General features: G+C 37.2%; 1 protein-coding gene across 1 annotated transcript; it reads right to left on the bottom strand.

Annotated features, from left to right (window-relative positions):
* Window positions 1-1,232: 1,232 nt before the first annotated feature.
* On the bottom strand, window positions 1,233-12,196 carry ints13 (integrator complex subunit 13). The gene is made up of 17 exons (XM_067427010.1): window positions 11,931-12,196; window positions 11,169-11,414; window positions 10,898-10,972; window positions 10,582-10,784; window positions 8,140-8,220; window positions 7,962-8,052; window positions 7,573-7,701; window positions 5,753-5,837; window positions 5,116-5,208; window positions 4,950-5,039; window positions 4,628-4,806; window positions 4,079-4,243; window positions 3,406-3,560; window positions 2,897-3,127; window positions 2,612-2,751; window positions 1,582-1,717; window positions 1,233-1,493 (listed from the first exon to the last, which is right to left on the bottom strand). Exons 2-17 carry the CDS (start codon window positions 11,391-11,393, stop codon window positions 1,457-1,459), a joined length of 2,115 nt encoding a protein of 704 aa, XP_067283111.1. The 5' UTR covers window positions 11,394-11,414; window positions 11,931-12,196; the 3' UTR covers window positions 1,233-1,456.
* Between the last annotated feature and the right edge of the window lie 782 nt (window positions 12,197-12,978).

Raw genomic sequence — 12,978 nt, 5'->3', positions numbered from 1 at the left:
TTAATATTTAAAAAAAAAATACTGCCTTCTGGCAAAGATAAAAAATTTGCACAGCAGACGGGAAATTAAACAGGCAGTTTTTAGCATTCCTTGCCAATATTGAGTGTACAATTTGCAGGGGCAGACAGTAGTTAAGTATTTTTACTTTCTACTCAAGAACATTTTTCAAGTATACATACTTTATCAGTGTTCTTCTTCAACTTTTACTTCTCAACTTTCCAAAGCATAATATTGCACTTTTTTACTGCACTACGTTTCATACTGAACATCATACTTACATAAAAAGACATGTAGTACTTTATTACTTTTTCTCAAGTAAAAGTAATTTAAAGTTTTACTAAAGTACAAGCAAGAGTACTACATTTTTAATGTAATTAACTATTAAAGGTTAAAAACAACAACTATGAAACTTAGTCAGTCGGAGTACGACATCATGCTTTGGAATGCAGCGAAGTACACCCTGTCCCAAATGGCACCCTTGAGATAAGGACTCTTAGCTGGATGTCAATGGCCCTGTCCAAAATGGCACCCTGAACCCTTGTGGTCTTCCTCAAAGGCCAGATTTCATGACGTAATGCCATTTTGACTGTCGGGTAGAATGGTTAAGGTGCACATAGAAGGCACACATAAGGACTTCAGCACCCTTCTGAAAACTAAAAAGACAAACGTGTCACCCTACGTGTTTGTGGAACACATACTCATGGGTCCATTGTGAATCTGCAAGAAAGCAATTGCAAATGAAGTGTAGCTATCAAGGCCTATGAAGTCCATGAGACCATATTTGCCACATTTGTCATTTTAGAGATCCAAAGAGTGCTCAAGAGAGCCTCCATGTGGTCAAATAACTTTTGGCAGGATATCACAGAAATATACACTTGGATGAGGACCACTGGGACTGAGGGTGTCATTTGGGTTTATATAAGGTTGTGTGTATTTTTCTCATTCGTTTACTGATTTGCCATCTCTTGATATTTCCAGAGGTAGGTAGATATTCTTTCTGAACATATTGTTTAAGCTTTCCTGTAGTTCAAAAATGAGCGTGGCGTGGCGCTAGCAACGACAAGGACATGGGTTCAATTCCCAGGGAAAGCAAGAACTGATCAAATGTAAAATATGTACCTTGAGCATCTGCCAAAATGCATAAAAGTAAATTTAACATACATTAAATATACAGGAATTAACCTGGACAAAGAAAATTAGCATCAACACCCAAATACAAACATGGACTAACACCGTTTACAAGTTTCTTTATTCTGTTTCAGAATATTTCAGATTCTTTGTACAAACTAAAGCATATAAAAAGTGTGTCCTTATAAAACATTGCCTTACTCTTCTTTGTCTGGCACAAAACCAGCATCCTGGTAAAAACATCATTTGATATCATGCCAAAGGTCACGTCACATCCTCTCAACAAATCAATGATCCTGCAGAGATGAGAAGAGGCGTGATCCACACATCATCTGGTGGCTTTTCCATTCTCATGAACATCCATCCTAATAAAGAAAACACAGTGAGTAAATGCAAAATGACTGATTAATGTGATAACGGTAGGCAGTGAGACAAACAATGAGGACAACACACCCATTTTCTTCTTTTAGATGTTGATAAAGTTCAGCCTTGTTATTCACTGAACTTAATCTTCCTGCAAACTCCTGATGCTTCCTGGAGTTGGCTTGAGTTATTCTGTTGGTCCAAAGGGTGAGTAGAGACACCGGACCTGCAAAACAAGAGACCTTATTTGACAGCTGTTTCTACTCATCTTAGATCTGATTGGCAGCTGTACCTGGTCTTACCACATTCTGACTTGCCTTTTCATTCACTTTGGATGATGATCTTTCTGACTTGGCTTGTAGCTGCTAATTCTGACCATAAAATTGATGCCGTGCTTTCAACTGGACAGTGCTGTCGTAGCTGCCGCTTTCTTCGCTAGTTTTCTTCTCGTTAAAGGGTGATTAAAAGCATTGTGTAGGTCTACACAAAGGTCCATCTCAGTGTGTGTTTGTATTCTATTAGAATAATATCTCGCATTGCCCAAGAGTATCTTGTAAAGCTTTTGAAAAGCTTTTTGACAGCTTTTTGAAAGTCTCAATGCATTCTTGGGCATTTGAGACTTACCAAAAGTCATACATCCTGTTCACTATGAAATGTTTAATTCTCAAAAGGATTGTTAAAATATATTATCCAATAATCCAATATGAATAATTTAATCAATAATAGTATATTTAATATTTATATATTGATTTAATGGTAACACTTTACAATATGGTTCATTAGTTAACTACATTAGTTAAAATGAACTACTAATGAACTGCACTTATAAATGATTTATTAATATTTGTTAATGTTAATTTCAAAATGTACTAATACTTCATTAAAATCTTGTTAACATTAGTTAACAACCCATAAACAGCTGTATTTTTATATTAACTAACGTTAATAAAAAGTAACAAATGTATTGCTCATGGTTATTTCATGTTAGTTAATACATTAACTGATGTTAACTAATTAAACCTTATTGTAAAGTGTTACCACCGATTTAATTTATTATTAATATTAAATACTACATAACAACAGAGCACTGATTACTAAAAAAAACTAACATAAAATTAACCTTTAGATTTCTCTGGAGGCTGCTGCTCCTCTGTAGCCAAACGTGGTTTTTTGTTTAGGGGCTCTGGTGAGTCCGGTGAATCTTTGATGATTTCACATTCGCTCTGTTCGTCCTTCTCTCGCTCCATTACCCCCTTCAGCCTGGAGGAGAAAAAGGATACATCAGAAACACGCATATCAGGAGATTAATGAAGAAAGCTAAATCCCTGGTCAGATTTAGGCCTGTCAGGCCTGCGGCTTGACAGATGTAAATGTGAACATCAGCATCTTTTTTATTAACACTAACCTTTCAGAATCTGTAGTCCAGGCCTTCTCCTCTGTGTCTTTGCCATTTTTCTCAGTTTTGTCCTCTTTGTCCTCTCTCTTCCTTCCCCTTTTTTTTCTTTCCTCCTCCTCGGGTGGTTTGCTCCGACAAGCAACGATACAATCCAGCACTCGCTGATGCCGCTCACTGGTGCCCACATGAGTCTTTACTAATGTCTCCAACTCGTTCCACATTATCCGATACTGCTCATCACTATATACATAAAACATCAGCATCAACATACATAGTAAACATTCATTCACTAATACAACTTTGAAAGTTTATGCACAAACACAGTTTCAAAATCAAGTGAGCAGACTATTTAGCCAGCATTGTAAACTTAGCAATGTGCTTCTGCTAAAATAAAATATCCATTTCAGTTCACGTGATAAGAAGGCTGACTATGTAGGTAGTAGATAGCAAGGCCAGCTCCCTAGGTTTTAGAATAGAGCCTCACAAGACAAAATCGAAACCTGGTGTGACATTCTCACCGTTTGGGTCCTTTTCCTCTGGAGCCCACAGTTGAAATGGGTAAAGGGTCACTCTTCCTCTCCATATCAACAAGATTATAGACGGTCTTCTGACAGGTAAGCACATCTTCATCTGTTAAAGTGTCCTTCACTATGAGGTTAGCCAACGGTACCACCTGGAATATACACACAAAGTTGACCACAATATCCAAGAAGAGACACACAGATCATGCATACAATATGCATGCAAAAACTAAAATTAAGCCTAAAATTCAACCTTTTTGATTTGAAGGACCCCCTTATCCAACACTATAGTCAAAGGCCCCCTACGTAATATAATATTAACAGAACTATATATACACAAATACAGTTTTTTTTATGATTTCATGTTTCAAAAACTGAATGTTCTTTAAAAAAACAAAACACTTACTTATTGAGGGGGAAAGAAATATGACAATTTATTTTTTACATTTTAAATTAGATAATTAAAATACATTTTATATTTTCATAGAAAATCTTTTTATATTACTTTAAAATGATTAATAATAATATTAATTATGTTATATTAATCATTGATGTGTTATTTTATTAATTATATTAAGTCTTCCTGCGGCACACTTGGAAGTTTGCTGAGAGCCCCTAGTTGGCTCCAGCTACCTGATTGAGAACCACTGATTTAGATGGTGTCCCTCACCGCCTGCATGTTGAAGATGGTAGTCTGGGAGATGATCATTGGCCAGTAGCGTGTGTGTCGTTCTAGTTGAGATTTGGCTCTCTCTACTGGAGCTCTGCCTGCTGCATCTACCATGGAATCCGGGAACGGAGTCAGACGATTCTCACGCATAAACTCACCGAAGTCCTAAAAAGTAATATAAAAAAGTCTAAATCAGTTTTACTCTGTCCTGCATTAACACTGCATATTGTAATGCATTTTGTAATTACAAGCTGACAATTTCCTGCTGAGGTATTAACAACCTAAAATGTGTTGGCAATACTCATAGCAAATTGGATCCATTTGTGGCTTTACTGTTGTGAACTGCAAAATGTTTCACCACTACTATGTTCCTTTATGACAATGTTGAAGCTTCTGCCATTTTAGTTGTTAGTTTATAAAGCAAGTTGTAATTTCAAGTTTGGCAAAGACATACATGTTTTTTACAACTTGGAAACTCGCAATTATGGTAATCACTACATGATGTGAATGCAATATGTCAGTAGGTCAGACGGTGCTTGTTGAACTTACAGTGATGCGGTAGTCGGTCACTCGGCCACCGCAGCCCTCGCTGATGGAGGGCGGGTCCTCCAATGTGGAGCGTGTGCTGTTCAGGACATGCAGAAAGATTTCTCCTCCATGGCTGCTCAACATGTGACTGATGACCTTTGATCCTGACTTGCGGGGCTGCTCTAGTAGCACAGATCGACCTGAGAAGACCCAGACAAAAGGAAAATATACCATAAAGCATGTACTTCCATAGTATAATATCCCTGCTTCTCATTTTTGTTTGCGATATTGAATAAGAATAAAAATGCATGATGGGGCTGAGGGATTATGCACACACACACACCGTTCAACAGGAAGTTGGTGAGGCAGGAGGATGGCCGGCTGTTAACGTCTACTGGAGAAATGCGATACGCCCCTGTGCAGTAATGTAGTTCTGCAAAAAAAAGAAAAGAAAAAAGATTATTGTCATGTGGCAGAAAGGGGAAAACATGTCCAAGCATTCCACTTACCTACACTGTTGGTGCGTGGAGTGCACCATTTTAGTGTGACCGTTTCCTTCAGCCCGCTGTCTCTGCTGGTGCTGCCGGCCATGTGCAAATCACCTACACATGAGAAACTGAAACTTAAGTAACATTTTAAGTAAACTATCCTTTTAATTATATTATTTGAATATACTTTAATCAGTGATTTATCTTCTTATAATATACATTTTAATATAAATATAAATATTTTCAAATAAATCCTTCAAATAATTTTTTTGAAAAGGCATTTCAAAGTCTCTCTCAATTTTAAGTGTGTTAATAACATGGTTTTTTATTTTTTTATTTTTTATTTGTTTATTAAGCAGGGACAATGCATACAGACATAGCTACAATACAAGTACTGCAAATGATGCGCAGCATATAGAGTTTATAGCTAGTGCTAATTCTCAACTCACAAGAAACTTTGAAATGTCTAATGTGAAACTTTGAAATGTCTGCATATTCCACCAGGTCAAAACTAACCTGGAATGTGAAATTTTGAATAATTGTATGCATTATTTTTTAATGCACCATAAGGGTTGAGAACAGTTGCTATTGTCTAATGTCCAAATGCTTTATAGCAGTGAAATTTGGATTTTTTATGCAAAGGAATGATTTCACTCACCACTCTTAATAAATTCCATATGTGCATCACGATGGTGCAGAAGCTCAACGTCGTAATTTGCTGAAGTGTTAGCATGCTGCTCCTCCTTCTCACACATGTACACATACACACACACATACAAAAACACATACGCATCAGCAGCTGGGCCTCTACACCACTAACACATCACAATCTACTGCTGCTTTCATGTTTGAAGAGCACAGATCATAAAATAACTGTGCCCTCACAGATCTGATGTCCACAAAGGCCTCGGAGTCTCCCAGCTGGTTCATATGCTGTGGAGATCAGAGGCTGTAAGCAATAAACAGAGCTTACACACATAAAGAACAGGAGAAGAGAGGAGAAAGACTGGGAGAACAGAGACGGGTGGACTCCATGGAGCGGAACGTTTCATCCCTGGGGTCACTGGCCTCAAACACACATCCTAAAACTACTGTGTGTCTGCAGGGACCTGCAGCTTTTAAAAACACAAGCGACCAGAACAAGAAAACACACTTCACATCCGGCCACACCCAGCCAGGGCAAAAGACATCACCCAGAAAGAAGAGAGAGATAGACAATAGCAAAGCAAAAGAGAAAATCACCCCAAAAGAGAATAAGTCTCGGGGCTGAAAGGGGATCTAAAGGGTCAATTGTTCATCCAGCTGGGTGCTAATCTACATTCTTTGGAGAGCATTAATGCTTTATAATTCTGATAAAGTCAACATAAAATGGCTCTCAACCCATTTAATTTTCCTGATGTGATGAATTTTAAAGTGAAACATTGTTCAAAAAGACAAAAAGGGTACTTTTTTTATCCATTAAGATTTGACTGGATCATAAAAAAATAAATATCAATCAGATATGAACGAGTTGGTTTTGTTCAGTGTATCAAAAATGTATAAATCAGCCGGAATGGTTAAAGAGCAAATCTGAGTGATTTACTGAATCACTAATTATTAAATTAAACAGTGTGCGTGTGAACGCTTATTTTGCAAGAATGATATGTACCTAAGAATTCTGTTCAAGTCTATAAAAAAATTATTTCTTCCTTTAATGTACTAAATTCTTAATGGAACCGTTAAGAAGAATCTGAATCAGAATAATTTAATATGACTTTATATTTCTCCAGAGCTTCTTGACATTTTATTTCTAAAAAATAAAATAAAAAAAATCAATCGTTATTAAACGCCAACCAATATCAAATTACAAAATTGACAACAAGATTTTAAAAAGTCTACAATTTACCTACAACAGTAGCCAAAAGTGACGTAAAATCAAAAAAATAAAGTCATTTCAAGGCAGAGTAGTATAAATGTAATAAGCTAAACATATATTTTTGTAATAATGTGTATAATAGCCATGCATAATAAGACCAGAAATTTGCATTAGGAAAGTAAATAAGGTACATTTTGATTTCATGTTGACTTCAAGCATTAAATAAATTAATGAATACTATTTAATGTATAATTAAAAAAATACTTTCCTTAATTTATGTTTTTTAGACTGTAAATATTACAAGTTATCCAAATGTATTAAGTTATGCTTAGGAAAAAGCATTTAAAAGTACTATAGCCTAATTAAATCTAAGATCTTTGAAGCTCCCATTAATAATCAGAGATTAGCAAGAGCTGGATGAGGGGGTGGGGTTTTGATCTGGATAAGTAATAGTAGCTCTTGTAAAGTACTGACCTGCTCACAGACATTTAATGTAGGCTAGCAAAACAAACAATAAACCATGAAAACAGCAGCTGTGTAAGCAACCGATACAGTGCAAACAAGTGATGAAGAGAGAAAGAGAGAGACAGGCAGAGAGGAAGCTGTTTGACAGTCAGTCTGACCTTCATAGGGATGTTTGTGATAGTGGTCGAAGCCAAATCAAAGTGCTGCTGAACCAGCACATTCAGTTTACAGGCTAGATAGCGTCCAGCTCGCACACTGTGAACCTCACTGCTCAACACTGATGAGAGCTGCACACACGGAGAAAAGAAAGAGACATTACTACACAATAGTGACAACAATTTTCCAATATAGTTATTTTTAACACATGAAAGCAGAATGCTTTAAAAGTAGAGCTGGGAATCACTGGTACTTTAAAAAAAATCTCTCATCTTTTCAGAACTCTCTATAGAGTATTTTTTGTAATATATTGTAATTTATATTGTAATATATATCCAAATGGAACTGCTTTTCATTTAGCACTAGCGCAGAGAGCGAGACGCTACCTCACCTCTTTCTTTTGCCGATCAGAGACCAGAGTGTCATCACCCTGTGGGTAGATGTGGACCAGCACAAGCTCACACTGCTGAATCGGCATCAGTCTGAACAGTAAATAAATAAAACAAGTAAGGATTTGTGCCTGCTAATATGAGAAGAAAAGTGACTGGAGCAGTTCAATCAGAACTGACCTGTCAGAGCCTGCTGCCAGTTTGTTCTGCTCTTGAATGGTTTCCAGCACACAGTCCTCTAGCATTCTGACATGAGTGTCACTAAGAGGGAGAGACAGAGACAGAAGTCTAATTTATTTACATAAAAATGCAGTAAAAAGTAATACCGTGAAAAATATTTACATTTTAAAAATAAATAAATAATAATTATATTTATATGGCACATTTTTTTGACTGGATTGGCATTTATTGTCTTTAGCATGCAGTGTAAAATATTTCACTCAGTTCCCTGATGATCAGGGCTGATTCAATTTTATTAAAGGGAGGGTGAAATGCTGTTTCATGCATACTGATCTTTTTACACTGTTAAAGACTTGGAATCCCATACTAAACATAGACAAAGTTTCAAAAGTTAAGGTGGACGTTTGATGGGAGTATTTCTTTGTCAAAAATACTACTTCCGGTTAGTCATAAGTTTCGGCAAGTTTTTTGAGATCATGCGTCCCCTTTGACGTTAATGGGGGCGGAATTTCCTTGTATGGGCCGTACGGGCAATTCTACCGGAAGCGCGTGAGAGAGAGAGAGGGAGAGAGCGAAAGCAACAGCCTACACCCATCAAAGCGCTGGCTTGTAGGATGCTGCACAGGTGATGTGCACATAATGTCACCAAAAAAGTGCGTTTTTGGATGCCAGACCAAGACAGTCCTGCACAGATTCCCCAAAAACCCTGCGTTAAGGCAACAGTGGATGTAATTTGCTTTTCCGGATCAGCAACTGAGTTGCGCGAATGTTTATATCTGTTCGCTGCATTTCGGTGCCGACTGTTTCATAAACAAGGCCCAGCTCGACACAGGATTTTCCGATCGCCTAATGCTGAAGGATGGAGCAGTCCCAACGATAAAGGTCCCAACGTTAGTAACCGCAGGCTGTGAGTAAGACTGCTTCAAATGTCTGTGTTTTTGCCTATGCTCATCAAGTAGCCCAAACATGATCACGTATAGTTAATTGATCAATGGAGCATGCGATGTGTAGTGCGTGTACATTTGTTTAGCTGGCCACTATATGTGTAACTTTATGTTTGTGTATTGTAAAAGCACTCCAAACAACAATACACAAAGAGGGGGGAAATATGTTGAACTAAATAAGCACGCTTCTTCATTCAAATGCGCTACTATTCCGTGTCTTTCTATGTAAACACTAACTTAGCCTGCCGTGCAAAACCAGTCCGCTTACTGTCTACACAAACCACGCGTAAACACACAAACACACGTGCACAACTGCACTTCCCACATGTACACCTTCAAAGACAAAAATACGACGATATAATTCAAGTATAAATATGTAAATAACACAAGCTGCTAAGCATATTATATAGTTAGTGTATAACTTGTACCACATAGAGACGTCCTGCTCTAGTCGTTTTTGCTGCTGCTCCTGTTCAACTGCAGCCTCTGGGTCTGATTCCGGATCATAGATGTATGGCTGTATCTGATTAAAAGCCATATTTTTATTTTGAATAAAGTTTTTTTCCCACTGTTAGGGATGACACAGCTTTACGACGCACTCGACTCAACACAATAGCAGCAGCGAGCACACGTCATTATTTAGCTCCGCTCACACGATACGCCCCCACCTGCTCGGCTTTTTTCGGAAAGACTCGGAACAGCGCATCTTTCTTATATAATTATAAAAAAAATAAAGACTTTTCGGAGATATGCAGGATGCAATGCTACTCTATAGGTACTCAAGATTGACATGACACTGACTAAAACTGAGTGTTTCACCCCCCCTTTAAGTGAAGATCAAATTTTATTTCATGTGCACATTATCGTCTCTGACAGACAAAATGTTGAAGCCTCTCAGGCCACCATTTGCTCCCTCTTCTCGTGAAGCGATGATGCATTCAAAGCGTCCAGTAGTGAGGGTTTTCAAGGAAATGGGTAATTATAAATGTGCTGGAGATGTTCAAAATGCTTATTGCATATTTCATCATACTTATTTTACGGAATTAAGTTTATTTTGTGGCTTAAATAAATTACATGTTACTCAGAGCCTGACATGCTTCTGAAAAAGATATTACATTCATCTGTTGCAAAATCATTTACTTTAGAAAATCAAAAAAATTTTTTACCTTAAAAGCAGTGGTTGCTTTCATTGTAGCTTGTAAAAACTACTTTATTTAAATTCATGAAAATACAGATTCTGTTGTAAATATTTAGCAGATTTTGACTAATATATATTAAGGCTTAAGCCTAGTCCCAGACTAAAATGAGCTGTTTTAACTGCAACTTGCACTGACATATCTTAAATATGTCAGTCATTGTTTTGTCTCAAGATTCACACCAGTAATGTATTTTTTTCTAGGCCACATTTATAAAAGCTTCTTAAATGTCCTAAATTGAACCAAGGCCTAATCCTGGCTTAATCTAAGCACTGTCTGTGAAACTGGGCCATAGTGCTTACCTTTTGGCATTGGTAAGACAGATAATTCTCCCCCTATTGGCCACTCTGTCAGCAACATCCATGAGAGCAGTCCGAGTTTCATGCTGATATTCTGTAATCTTACACAGCGATTCTACAGCCGCCACCAGTCCATGCAAGACACTGCAGCATTCAGGATCCTGACGAGGATTTGGAGGACCAACGGCCGCCAAGGCAGCCATCAGCTGACAAACAGCACAGATATACACTTAACACTAATTCAACACAATGCTCAGGCAACTCTTGTACAAGAAAGGTGCTTGATATAGACATGCAGAGTGACAGATGTTTGTTTTACCTCATGCGTGTTCTGTTCTTCCTGCTTCCAGCTGTTCAAGATGTGAACCTCAGAATCGCTCACAATGTAGTTCACCTGAGAGACATTAAAGAAATAATTGAACCAGAAATGTAATTTGTTATTATGTACTAAACCGCAATTCATTCCTAGTTTATATCCTACTTTTTTCCCACCATGGAACACAGAAGAAGCATTTTTGAAGAATTTTCCATACAAAACAGTTCATTCAAGTGACTATATCTATAAATAGCACTTGTTTCCATACACTCACCAGTTTCTTGGTGGGATAAACATCATACAGGATCCGGCAGTATTCCATGGAGCACTCAATTGCACATGTCCAGAGAGATTTGGAAACTGGAGCCAGAGGAATCACGCCCTGTGAACGGCTTTTGGTCAGCATGTCACATTCTATCAGCTGCCGGCTGGACTCTGCCATGTACGGGCAGTGATCGACCACAAAGGCCGTTTTGTGTGAAACTGAGAACATCCTCATCCTGGTCCTGCAGTACAGAGTCTGTAAAAAAAATGTAATAGGCACTTGAAATAAGTGGCTTTATGGCAAGAGAACCCAACCCTGCTCCTGGAGAGCCACTGTCCTGCAGAGTTTAGCTCCATCCCTAGTCAAAGACACGGGAACATCCTAATTGATTATTTGAAAATTACATGCAGGTGTGTTGGAATAGAGTTAAAACTGAACTTTGCAGGTGCAGGACTACCCTTGTTACGTGACTTCATATTTTCATTTTCATGCATTTTCAAATGCATAAAATATAGTAAATAAGTACAAGTACATACTAAGTATCTAACATATTAACTTATTCAAATCTTTATGAAACCAAGCATTCATTTCTGTAAACTCTTTAAAAATCAGTATTGCTGTAACTTACTTAACGTAAACAAACAACTAACATAGGGTGGCATCATTTCTTTCTGAGACTTATTACAAAATAAATTAGTTAAGTAATACAATGTTGTCGAGGCTAATTTAATTAATGATAGTTATGTAAACAATAAGTTATAGTTTTATTACCTGTGTGTCACAGAAATGCAGCTAGCTTTAGCCTGCTAGCATCACCTGCTAGTTTTCCATCGATGGAAAATACGTACTCAGTGAAAAGAAAAAGTCGCATAGAAAATGATGGTATATAATTGTATTGATAAAAAATAAACAACCAAACGCAAATGACAAAAGGATTACAAAAGGTGCCAGACGAATTAGCTAACAGCCTGACAGAAGAAAAATAAAAGAGCAAGGGACATAATACGCCGTTACTCACATCCGTCCGTCAGTGAAATTCCGCCCTGTGAGCTCAAATTAAACGGTCCTGGTGCGAAGTGCCATCATGTGGACATGACCTTACAGTCTGTGTACATGACAGACACGTCAATTTCAGTCCTAAGTAGTAAAAATATAAATACATTTGAATGTTAAATTATTGGACTATAATAAAGGAGTAATTTATACGCAGTCCATACGTAGAAAGACTGAAACTTTGGACTCAATAATCAAATCGCGCTGTCGGTGTCATGGAAAGACTAATCAAACGAGTCCTATTTGCTTGCTTTTAATATGTTGTTCATTATGCATAATAATACTTTGCATAGATTTCAAAATGTTTATGGGTACATCCACTAGTGGGTAAAATGTCAAGGTGATTAGTCAAATATCATCGAGCTTCTTCACACAGCACAGTTCCTCCAGCACAGCACAAGTAGACTCAATATATGATTTGTCCAACATTTAATTATCTGCAATTTCTGGTAAGTGTTTTAATAATCCAGTGGCCTACCTAATGTTTAGTTTTAATATTTTCAGGTGTGTTATTTTGTTTTAGTGTTCAGTCTGTTTTCTTAGTAATTATGTAAGGAGTTTATAAGCAGCAGAGTTCAGAATGTAATAGATTCATTTTGACTCGTTTCATTCTTCTATTTTATTCATTCTCCATCATAATGATTTCGTGAAACTTGATCTCCTAAATTCAATATTACCTACTGATTAGAAAGTTTTTTCTCTCTATATTAGTTAATAGTTGTTGCTGAATGTAGTAGGCTACTACTTATTAGTCCTGCATTCATTT

Source organism: Pseudorasbora parva, chromosome 20, assembly GCF_024679245.1.
Source record: "Pseudorasbora parva isolate DD20220531a chromosome 20, ASM2467924v1, whole genome shotgun sequence".
Taxonomy (NCBI): Eukaryota; Metazoa; Chordata; class Actinopteri; order Cypriniformes; family Gobionidae; genus Pseudorasbora; species Pseudorasbora parva.
This window is presented reverse-complemented; position numbering and strand designations above follow the sequence as displayed.

Coding starts and splice junctions, on each gene's coding strand:
- ints13 (XM_067427010.1), bottom strand. CDS start 11,393: ATGAGGATGTTCTCAGTTTCACACAAAACGGCCTTTGTGGTCGATCAC. Junction 10,785..10,897: donor AAGAACAGAACACGCATGAG/GTAAAACAAACA, acceptor GCTGTTTGTCAG/CTGATGGCTGCCTTGGCGGC. Junction 5,040..5,115: donor TCCACGCACCAACAGTGTAG/GTAAGTGGAATG, acceptor TTTTTTTTGCAG/AACTACATTACTGCACAGGG.